The following is a 10,962-nucleotide window of genomic DNA, read 5'->3' on the forward strand; positions in this document are numbered from 1 at the left end:
TCTTGTAATTCAATTTAACACTATGTCACTCAGGTGGAACATGTTACCTGCGGGGTCAACAGGGATGGTTTGGTGTGCGAAGTGCATAAACACATTCCCCGATTAAATTATTAAACTCAAACGGTCGTCTACGGCATCCGCCGAGGTGGAGGCTATGGACACCGCCCAACAATAATGGCCAAAAGTGTCTCGATCCTGCAGGCGAACGTCAACCACTGTGTCGCGGCACAGGATCTTCTGATCCAGACCGCGGCGCAGTGGAAGATCGACGTAGCCATAGTCGCCGAGCCGTACTACGTCCGCCCCCGCGTCGACTGGGCTGGCGATCAGGACGACTCGGTGGCTATCGTCGCCTGGCGGCGCACAGGCCCCGCACCCTTCGACAGTGTAACGAAGGGTCGCGGCTGGGTCCTAGCGTCGCTGGGCGGCGTTGCAGTGATCGGGGTGTACTTCGCGCCAAGCAAGAGCTTTGCCGACTTCGAGCGGATGCTCGCTGAAGTCGGCGCTCTTGTGGCTGATGTGCACCCCACCCCTGTGGTGGTCGCCGGAGACTTCAACGCCAAATCTAGTGCGTGGGGTTCTCCGGTGACAAACCTCAGGGGTGAGACGCTGGCGGATTGCGCGGTGTCCACGGGACTCGTCCTCCTGAACAGGGGGACGGTCCAGACGTGCGTGCGGAGCCAGGGCGGGTCCATCGTGGATTTGTCGTTTGCGAGCCCCGCCCTGGCCCGCCGCACGAGAAGGTGGAAAGTGGAGGAGGGGGTGGAGACCCTGTCGGATCACCGTTACATCCGGTTCGACATGGTCTCCGCCCCCTCGGACGCTCCGGCCGTCGCGCCGGACCGTCCCTTGCCGGGAGAGGGTCCGGGACCGGCCGCAGCGGGCGAGGAAGTCCCGCCCGTTTCCGAGGCCGAGCTGGAGGCTGCGGTTCTTAGGCTTAGGCTGAAGAACCGCGCCCCGGGCCCGGACGACGTCCCTGGGCGGGTCCTCGCCCATGTCGTGCCGGTCCTCAAGGAGGAGACGCTGTCCCTGCTGTCGGAGTGCTTGGCGTCCGGGAGGGTCCCGCGACGGTGGAAGACGGGCAAGCTCGTGCTTCTCAGGAAGCACGGGCGCCGGGCCGACTCGCCGTCGGCCTACCGCCCCATCGTGCTGCTTGACGAGGCGTGCAAGCTGTTTGAGCGAGTGCTCGCGGCACGCCTCGTCGCACACATGGAGGCGGTTGGGCTTGACCTGAGCGGCGGCCAGTTCGGCTTCCGTCGCGGGCGGTCCACCGTCGACGCCATCACCCGACTCAGAGACAGGCTCGAGGAGGTTGTCGGCCAGGGGGGAGTGTTGTAGGCGGTGTCACTAGACATCGCCAACGCTTTCAACACGATCCCCTGGACGACAATCGCGGAGGCGCTGAGGTACCACCGCGTCCCGGGGTACCTCAGGCGAGTCCTGGCGAACTACTTCGTCGACCGGGCCATCTTTTACCCGGCCCGGGACCAAGTGGTCCGCCGGGACATGACGTGCGGTGTTCCACAGGGGTCGGTCCTCGGGCCGCTCCTGTGGAACATCGGATACGATTGGGTCCTGCGCGGTGCCAATCTCCGGGGTGTTGGCGTACTTTGTTACGCCGACGACACCCTGGTCACCGCGTCGGGCCCAACGTTTCGGGACGCGGGCGTGCTCGCCACTGCGGGCACGGCCCACGTGGTACGCCGCATCAGGGCTCTGGGCCTGAGCGTGGCCCTGGAGAAGTCCGAGGCCATGTTCTTTCGTGGGCCTCGGACTAAGCCCCCCCGCGGATATTCCATCGCGGTGAGCGGCACCCCCATTGCTGTCGGGGGGGACCATGAAATATCTTGGTCTCGTCCTCGACAGCAAATGGTTCTGCTGCGACGTGCGCAGCGGACCATGGCTCAGAGGGCCTCCAGAGCGTACCGCACCGTGTCGTACGAGGCGGTGTGCCTTATGTCCGGTAGCCTCCCCTGGGACCTCGAAGCCGGGGTCCTAGCGGAGGTTTACCGGAGAAGAGCCCTGATGCGGCAGCGAGGCGAGGAGCCCCTCCCGGAAGAGATCGTACGCTGGAGGAAGGAAGGTCGCGACGATCTCTTCCGGCGATGGAAGGAGAGGCTGGCGGACGCCACGGTGAGCAGACGGCTCATCGAGGCCGTCCGTCCCGTCCTGCGCCAGTGGGTGGAGGCGAGGCACCGGGAACCGACTTACTTCCTGACGCAGCTTCTCACAGGGCACGGCTGTTTCAGCCGTTACCTGTGTGAAGTTGTGGGGATTGAGTCGGGTCCCGAGTGCCACCATTGCGCGTCCGGCGACGTGGACGGCAGAGCACACGCTCGCCGTGTGCACGGGCTGGGACGCGCAACGCGCCACGCTCACTGGCGCAATAGGGCGAGATCTGTCGCTGCCAGCCGTCATACATGCGATGGTCGGCAGCGAACAGAGTTGGGCCGCCGTCGCCTCCTTCGCACGCGAGGTGATGGCGGCCAAAAGAGAAGCCCTGCGGGAGCGCGAACGCGCCAACGAGACGCTGCCGCCCCGCAGGGCTCCAGCGAAGGGCCGCCGGCTTGAGACGTACGCGGCGGCCCTATAACCATGTTGAAGAGTGCCACGCGCGACCTGTCGCGCCGATTGTGGCGGATGGCCCTCCTCTCGTGTTCTGAGGAGGGTTTCATCATAGGGTGATGGGAGGGTTCTAAGATATGACCCCTCCCTACACGAGTCGAGCCCCTACCGAGGGGCTCTCCCCTAGCCGGGCCGTGGATAAACTAACGTAGATGCCACGGTCCGGTTGGGCGTAGGAGAATACCGCGGGGTTTAGTGGGTAGTCCGGTCTTGTTCCCAGGCCGGAAGTCCCACACGAAACCGTCCCTGCTGCCCCCGCAGCACGACGGCGAAGTGCATTAACACATTCCCCGCGTTAACAAAAAAAAAAAAACTCAAACGACACGAGGATCAACGAAAGAACAACACAAGACAACTACCAAACAAAAACATCACACATTCCTGACTTGCGGGAAGCATATCTGTAGCGAGACATGGTATCTAAACATCGCGATTAAATAAAACGATGTCTCGCTACAGCGCCGTCTGTTAGGAAGCTGAAGAAACGGCGCCAACAAAAAAAAATGGAATGTGCTATTAGGAATCATTTCTATATGTGCCCTTTATGGATACGATGTGTACAAGTGTTATTAATATTTTAATTTCATTTTATAACAATATTCAACACCAGAGGGAGCTTATTACAACAATATTTCATTCCATGTATTCGTTCATTCCATTAATTATGAACAAAAAAAAACCGTGTTTTTTATACGAATAACATCTATTTACTACTTTGACTTTCAGATAAAGGCAGCTAAATGATATAACTTTGGATAGAGTTAGTTATTTGATCTATATTCTACATCTATACCACATTTCGTCCAGATCCATTTAGCCATTCAGGGTAACCTTGAAACAAACATTCCTCCATCATTCTAAACATAAGCATTTATAATATTTTAAAGTTTAAAATGAATATACTTTCATTTATTTTAATGTTCAGCAAAGATAATCAAAGATGATTGAAATGAATTTTGTGGCTAAATCCGTAAAAGGGACCTATACCTATGTATAGTCTCCCCCCCCCTATAATTGGTTTATCCGGAACTAAAGTGATCTATGATACAAAATAAACATTTTCAGATAACACTTTATACAGTACGATTCTTTTGCCAAAGTAGGCTATTAATGTTACTGGCGCGTCAAACGAGCAGCCATCTTGTGAGGGCGAGGCACTGACCTCTATAAAATGGATTGGCCCTTGCTATGTTCCAATTTAACGTGCCCATAGACGTTAATTGATAGTTATAGTGTGTTTATTTAAGATATATTAGTTTTACAATTGTGTTCAGGATTGCACGTGGAATCGGTTCGATCGTTAAATAAATAACTCGAAAATAAAGACACTTCTGTCGTCCATGGGATCCAATTACACAAACACTTTGACATAGAATTTCAAAATTTATTCATTAGATTATTTGTTAGTTTATTGTTAAATATAAAAAGATTATGTTGAAGTAATTTCAAATTAAAGCAAAAATGTAAAAGTTTCGAATATTTCAAATGTAAAAAAAAAAAAAAGATCGAATATTACAATTCACTAGATAAGGCTTTAGTTAAAATCCATTAAGATTTTTGGTTCTCGATAGTTGTTCTCATAGAACTTGCAATTTCGTGATTTTTTTTTAATTACAATATATGTTGTTTCTTTATATTCTTACTTCATCTTTTATTACTACATAAAGAAATAAAACATTAAAACGAAAATTTCGGTGTTTATATAAAAGGCATGTATTTATTTATTTTTTAATTAATTGTACGATACATTGCCAAATAACTATTATAATAAATTCAAAGTATAATAAAATACCTAAATTATTGTATGCATTTGTTCGATTATTTCTTTTTATTACAAGATCGATCTCAATACTTTACAGTTATACGTTTTAATTATATTATTAGTTCGACTCCACGCCATCGCTACCGTAGCACCGTAATGGCTGAAATAAAAACAGGTACAAAATGCTACGTCTTATAGGCTGCCCCTTTATAGATGTGAGGGCGAGGCATTCTTCAGTGTGTGGACTTAACTCTGATTGGAACAAAAAGTGGAAATAAAACGCACATGTCTATCAATTTGTTTAATGAAAAAATATTACACTTCTCATTGAATACATTAACCGTCTCCAAAGTTTAACATACGAATTGACCGTACAATAATCGCAATAAATAATCATCATAACCACCTAATTGTGTCAATACATTTAATATAAAACTATTTATATAGAAATGCGAGTCGTCAGATCACAGTGAGTGCGGACTGAAGCCAGGACAGTGGCTGTCCGGCCAGCGCAAAACTAACCTCAAATGAACATATAACATAATATGTTCACTTCCCTCGCAACACTCGGTCCAGCTGCTGCCTGGAGTGTCGGCGTCGGCGTCGGCGTCGCAACAACACGCAACACGCAACGAGGCGCCGCGGATGTGAGCCGTTATGCGCGATCCATTTCAAGCAAGAGCAACATCAAACTACACATCGACAGACATCTTCAGACGAAGGAAAACCAACAGCAGTGTCTGACCGCACCCCACCCCCTGCCACTTAACTTTATATTCGAGTCATAAGAATAATTCCATTTCTACCATAGTAGTCAGTTTAAATTATTAATTAAAATAAAAAAAAAATAAAAACATTCTATTTACAACTAAACGAGTCCCCGAGAAGCAGGGTCGGGGTGCGTGCTCGGAATGTACCCTTATCACAAGTGGGAGCCGAGCTCCGCAAACATTCCTTTTAATAAATAAACAATTGCAACTACAAGCTCGCACTACCAGATGACATATAGAGAGGCCGCGTCAGTGTACATAAGAGGAATCCATTAAATGAAAGTCGTACACAAAAGCATAGTGAGCGGGCGAGCTGGGCGCGCACTACCGCGGCCGGCGTCGGCGCGGTCGCCGGCGTCGGCGCGCCGTGTGCTACTGCCGCGTCGTCTGCGCCGCCTGCACCGCCTGCAACGCGGACAGGTGGTCGGCGATGGCGCGCGCCGCCTCGCCCGTCAGAATGGAGCGGTGCGTGCCCGCCAGCTGCAGCGTGGTCAGCGGGCCGGAGCACACCTCGGCCAGGCCGTAGTCCTCTCCGAGTGTGACGTAGTTGTCGCGCGCCGTGAAGAGCGTGACGGGTGCTCGGAGGGGTCGCGCGGGGCGGTAGGTGTCGCCGGCCACCAGCTTGCGGTAGAAGGAGCCGGCGGCGGCGGCGAGGGCGGCGGCCGAGTGCGACGTCGCGCCGCGCAGCAGCGCCGTCACGTGCTGCACGCGCGCATCCCACCCGCCAAGCTTCTCCAGCTCCGAGAACACCTGCGAGAATGCCATCACGTCTTTTTAATATTAAAATTTTTTTTCGCTACTTTTTTTTATAACAGAAGGGGCAAACCAGCAGCGGGAACACCGAGGTGTTCAACGACGCCCATGGACATCAACAATACCAGAGGAACCGCAGATGCGTTGCCGGCCTTTGAGGTGGTGATAAGCCCGCTTGTTGAAGGACTCTAAGTCGTAGCGGTTTGGAAATACCGCCGAGGACAGACCGTTCCACAACGCTGCTGTGTGAGGCAGGAAGGTTGTGGATTGCCAGCCATCGAGATGGTGCGGATGGAACCTGGCGGTTTGTCGTGTCGTCCGATGACGGAACTCGGCGGCAGGAATCGTTCCAAACAATTCTTCAGAGCACTCCCCGTGGTATATGCGGTAGATAATGCAGAGAGAACTAACGTCCCTCCGCAGCGCCAGAGTGTCGAGCCGATCAGTAAGAGCTCGGTCGTTGAAGATTCGACTCGCTCTCCGTTGTATGCGGTTAAATGGAAGAAGCTGCTTCTTGAAAACCATGAGGTGTTGTCAGCGCCGTCGTCGTTTAAGACCTTCGCAGTAGATGACCGGACGCAGAGGGCAGTTACCTTATTGGCGTCGATCTCCGCGAACAGCTGGGCGAAGTAGGTGAGCGCGTCCGCCTCGTCGGTGGCGGCGGAGCGCGCGGCTCGCTTGGCTTTGCCGCGCGTCGTGTGCGTCGCCACGTACGCCGGCGAGCCGTCCACCAGCACGAGGCGCGTCTCGCAGCCGGCCTGGAATTACAGTATATCACGCTACTGATACATCTCGAATGCGTTGCGTTTGCATCGAACCACTAATCGGAGCAGCCGAACAATGTTTCGAAACGTCAATGACTTCTTTTGTAATTTTGAGGTAAGAAGAATGACGTCACGTCCAATTATAATTGAAAGAATATCGTGGATGGAATATAATATGAACACGAACCTGCTCCAGCTGTAGCGCCATTTCAAAGGCAACGCTGGCTCCGAAGGAGTAGCCGAGCAGCGTGTAGGGCGGGTCGGGCTGCGCCGCGCGCACTTGGCGCACGTAGAAGGCGGCGAGCGCGGTCATGTCGGCGAGCGGCGCCGCGGCCACGCACTGCAGGCCCAGCGCCGGCGCGCGCACCGCCCGCGCCACGCCCGCCAGCGCGTGCACCACGCCCTCTATCGGGTGCACCTGCGCCAAACGACACACGCTCACTCACACTCACACCCACACGCCCTCCGAGTACCGACAAATTAGATAAAGAAAAAACGAAACTAACCATAAATACTGGTTTAATATTAGAGTCATCGGGTGCGGCACTGGGTAATTTAACGAGCACTTGCTCGGGCACCAGCTCCTCGAGTGCCGGAAACTGCACCAAGTCACCGGCGGGCGGCGCGTGCTCCACCCCAGCGGTCTGCTCCGGCACCTCGACCTCCGCCCCGCCCTCCGCCTCGCCGCCAGCGAGGGCACGAAGCTTGGCAAACGTGAGCGCGCGAATCTCCTGCACGCCCAGCACCACGTCGTATCCCCGCTCCAGAGTCTGCTTTATCTCGGCACCCATCAACGAATCCATGCCCAACTCCGCCAGATTGGCAGATTCTGATACTTTACTCGGGTCTTTTATACCTGTAAAAAAAAAAGGCTGCGTTACGTACATATTCATGATTGAAATGAGGCTGTAGAGACGCGAGGGGCGCGCGCTCACCGAGTATATTAGCGACGGCGTGCAGCAGGTCGTGCGAGGGTGCGGCGGGAGCGCGCCGCTTGTCCGCCAGCACCATAGAGGCGGTGACGGCGTGAGGCCGCGCCAGCAGCGCGCCCAGCGCCGTCATGCAGGACGAGATGCGCTGCGGCACTGTCCCGCCCACTTCGCTCTCGTCGCCACCCATTGTCTCCACGATGAGCCCCACTTCGCCTGCGGACAGACAGCGGCGGTCAGAGGGTGTGCGGTGTGCGGTGTGCGGTGCGCGAGCTCGGTCGAGCGCGGCATACGCACCGATTGCGCCCCACTGCACGGCCAGACCCGGCAACCCGTCTGCCTGGCGGCGCTCCACGATGCGCTCCATGGCTGAGTTGGCGAGGCCGTAGTTGCTCTGTCCGGGGTTGCCGCGCCCGCAAGACACCGACGAGAACACCACGAAGTACTCCAGCTCGGGGCACAACTCGCGCGTCGCCGAGTCCAGCGCCTTCGTGCCTGCGCCCATACAATTTTACCGTCCCTTATACAAGTTATAAGAATACATCTGAACTGACGTAATATGACAAAACGAAAGATTTATTAATTTTTTGACAAGTATTCAACCGGTTCAAAGTATACAGACCATCGACTTTGGGACGAGCGACGGCTCGGAAGTCGTCGGGCGTCTGATTCTCGAGGAAAGCGTCGCGCAGCACAGCCGCCAGGTTGAAGACGCCGCCCACCGGCGCCAGCGCCGCCGCCTCGCGCAGCAGCGTGCGCGCGCCCGCAGCGGCCGTCGCGTCCGCCGTGCTGAGCGCCACGTGCACGCCGCGTGCCCGCCACCTGCACGCGCCACGTGTCATCGCATCACTGCGCCGCCTCACAACGTCGACACGAGGCGACAACGCGAACACACGTACCGTCGTATGCACCACGACTGGTAGCCGGTGCGCACGCCGGACCGCGAGTTGAACAGCAGCCGCGTGGCGCCGCGCACCACCAGCCACTCCGCCAGCTCCAGCCCGAAGCCGCCCAGCCCGCCTGCACACACACCGCGCACACACACCGGTTATACTCTATTTAGTTTTTGGCGTATGTATTGTTTCCTTCTTTTCCTTTTCTCTAGTGAAGGGAAACGATGTGCTCTCTTTACCTACTGACTACCGAAAGGGATGGTAACTAAATACTGTAAAATTTTCCTATTTCTAGAAAGCTAGCTCGGAAGTAAAAATGTCTCCCTATTATTACATTAACTTCCAATGGATCTGAGAATGATACTAATATTCAGAAAATAAAATGATCATTGTAAAGGACAACGCGTGGTGCGGTGCACCTACCGACGAGCACGTAGGTCCTATCGGGGCGGAAGTAAGTGCGCGGCACGGCCGGCACCAGCTTGCTTCCTGACGCCTCCTCGTCGCGCACGCGGACCACTACTTTGCCGATGTGCTTCCCAGTCGCCATGTACCTGCATATACATAAATAGTTGTAGTTATCTTTCAAACTATATGTCGCTATTGACGCGATAGCCGCAGAGCAAGCGTGCGGCGGTGCGGCGGTGCGGGGAGCTGACACGGCGGCCCGTTGTACCCAACTCGGATCAGTAGCCTTTGACCTGCTACCACCTCCGTTTTATTTTCTACTTAGGGAACGCAGGGCGTAAAGGCACGTCCTACGTTTTGCGAAATAATTCATGCCCAGAGCGGGTAGAGAGCCGTGCCCGCGTGTGCACACCTGAAGGCCTGCTCCAGCTGGTGGTCGGCGAAGACGGTGCGCGGCAGCGGGCGCACGGCACCGGAGGCGATGCCCTCCGCCACGCAGCGTACGACGGCGGCGCGCTCATGTCCCACGCCTTCCACGCCTTCCGCCACCTCCGCTTCGAATAGCGCGTCCAGCAGGATACCGTGGAAAGTGGTGTTCTTCAGGAATATCGCCATGCCCTGCAGACGAACCGCATTGTACACAAACACGAGTCCGAACCGTTCTATCAAAGTCGCTCTTTGAATTAGTTCAAATTTGCATTCCTTTATAATATAGAAAATGATAATATAGACACTGACGAGCGGTGTGTTGTTGGAAAGGTCAAGTTTGCCGATCTCGAGGAAGCGGCCGCCGTTGGCCAGGCAGCGCACGGAGGCCAGCAGCTTGTCGGCCGCCAGCGAGTTGAGCACGAGGTCGACGCCGCGGCCGCGCGTGCGTCGCAGCACCAGCTGCTCGAAACTGGTGTCGCGCGAGTTGCCGATGTTGTCGTCGGGCAGCGCGGGGAAGCGGTCGCGCAGGAAGGCGCGCTTGTCGGCCGTGCCCACGGTGGTGTACACGGTACAGCCGGCGTGCAGCGCGATGGCGATGGCGGCCTGGCCGACGCCGCCGGTGCCCGCGTGCACGAGCACGCTCTCGCCGCGCCGCATGCGGCCGCGCACGCACAGCGCGTAGTAGGCGGTGGCGTAGGCGACGGGCACGGTGGCTGCGTCCTCCAGCGTCCAGGCGGCGGGCACGTCCCACAGGAAGCCGTCGTCGGCCAGTACGGTGGTGGCCAGCCCGCGCGCCGCCACCATGCCCATGACGCGCCGTCCGTCCGGCGCGCGCCCGCTGAACTCCAGACCCAGTATGCACTCCTGTACGTTTCCCGTTAACTTTTGTTATTGCTGAGATTATATAAATTAGTCTCATTTGCAAGCGAAGAAGCAATTGTCTCTTTTGAGAAAAATACAAATCTTTAGATAGAAAAGAGTCGCCGGATATTGAAAGATTTGCGTGAGGAACCTGTCCCGCGAGGTCGCCGGGCAGCGCGTCGGGCGGCAGCTTGCCGGTGGCCAGCATCACGTCGCGGAAGTTGAGCGGCGCGTAGTGCACGGCGCAGGGCGTGGTGCCGGCGCGCGGCGCGGCGTACGCCAGCCCGCTCTCCACCCAACGCAGCGAGGCCAGGTCGCCGCGCGTCAGCGTGTTCACGTACGCGTGCTCCACCTGCGCACCAATACCTCATGTCTCACATACGCTTCTACTTGCGCGTCACAATGCACAAGCGACAGCTCTTACATGAACCTAACATCTCTAACACGCACATACACGCACAGGGAATAAACTTCGATAACGCGCCAAAAGCTTCGTGGGTGCAGAGGACCTCAATACATTTTCTAAGGTCAAAAACGTAATTACATATAAAGTATTCAATTTTTTTTTAAGTCAATAAGTTACATAATTAAAGTTTATTAATTATTTTATGAAATAAATATAAATTTTATATATGAACTATACCTGAAGCTGGAGGTCGGCGGCGTCGGGCAGCGCGAGGTGACGGTAGGAGCCCCAGACGCCGGCGCGAAGCACGTTTACCGCCAAGTCTTTGCGCGTCTGGTCGGAGTACGCCGGCGCGTCGGGTG

General features: G+C 55.2%; 2 protein-coding genes across 2 annotated transcripts in view; one reads left to right on the forward strand and one right to left on the reverse strand.

Annotated features, from left to right (window-relative positions):
* The first annotated feature begins 1,869 nt into the window (after positions 1–1,869).
* LOC106120939 (uncharacterized) lies at positions 1,870–2,593 on the forward strand. The gene is made up of 2 exons (XM_013316410.1): positions 1,870–2,133; positions 2,267–2,593. Exons 1-2 carry the CDS (start codon positions 1,870–1,872, stop codon positions 2,591–2,593), a joined length of 591 nt encoding a protein of 196 aa, XP_013171864.1.
* Positions 2,594–4,675: 2,082 nt separating this feature from the next.
* The window catches only part of FASN1 (Fatty acid synthase 1), a 21,899-nt gene continuing 15,612 nt past the window's right edge, over positions 4,676–10,962 (reverse strand). Inside the window, exons 11-23 of the mRNA XM_013316411.1 lie at positions 10,838–10,960; positions 10,346–10,546; positions 9,643–10,197; positions 9,317–9,522; positions 8,920–9,050; positions 8,503–8,623; positions 8,226–8,425; positions 7,901–8,098; positions 7,610–7,819; positions 7,181–7,530; positions 6,862–7,092; positions 6,504–6,668; positions 4,676–5,907 (exon numbers count right to left, since the gene is read on the reverse strand). Of these exons, the coding sequence (XP_013171865.1) occupies positions 5,530–5,907; positions 6,504–6,668; positions 6,862–7,092; positions 7,181–7,530; positions 7,610–7,819; positions 7,901–8,098; positions 8,226–8,425; positions 8,503–8,623; positions 8,920–9,050; positions 9,317–9,522; positions 9,643–10,197; positions 10,346–10,546; positions 10,838–10,960 (3,069 nt within the window). The 3' untranslated portion in view covers positions 4,676–5,529. The remainder of the gene's footprint in view (positions 5,908–6,503; positions 6,669–6,861; positions 7,093–7,180; positions 7,531–7,609; positions 7,820–7,900; positions 8,099–8,225; positions 8,426–8,502; positions 8,624–8,919; positions 9,051–9,316; positions 9,523–9,642; positions 10,198–10,345; positions 10,547–10,837; positions 10,961–10,962) is intronic.

Source organism: Papilio xuthus, unplaced genomic scaffold, assembly GCF_000836235.2.
Source record: "Papilio xuthus unplaced genomic scaffold, Pxut_1.1 DF826945.1, whole genome shotgun sequence".
In the NCBI taxonomy this organism is placed as follows: domain Eukaryota; kingdom Metazoa; phylum Arthropoda; class Insecta; order Lepidoptera; family Papilionidae; genus Papilio; species Papilio xuthus.

What these genes read in the sequence shown, in the direction of transcription:
- LOC106120939 (XM_013316410.1), top strand. Translation starts at nt 1,870, where the DNA reads ATGGTTCTGCTGCGACGTGCGCAGCGGACCATGGCTCAGAGGGCCTCC. An exon ending in AGAGGCTGGCGGACGCCACG is followed by an intron (nt 2,134 to 2,266) that starts GTGAGCAGACGG and finishes ACCTGTGTGAAG; the next exon opens with TTGTGGGGATTGAGTCGGGT.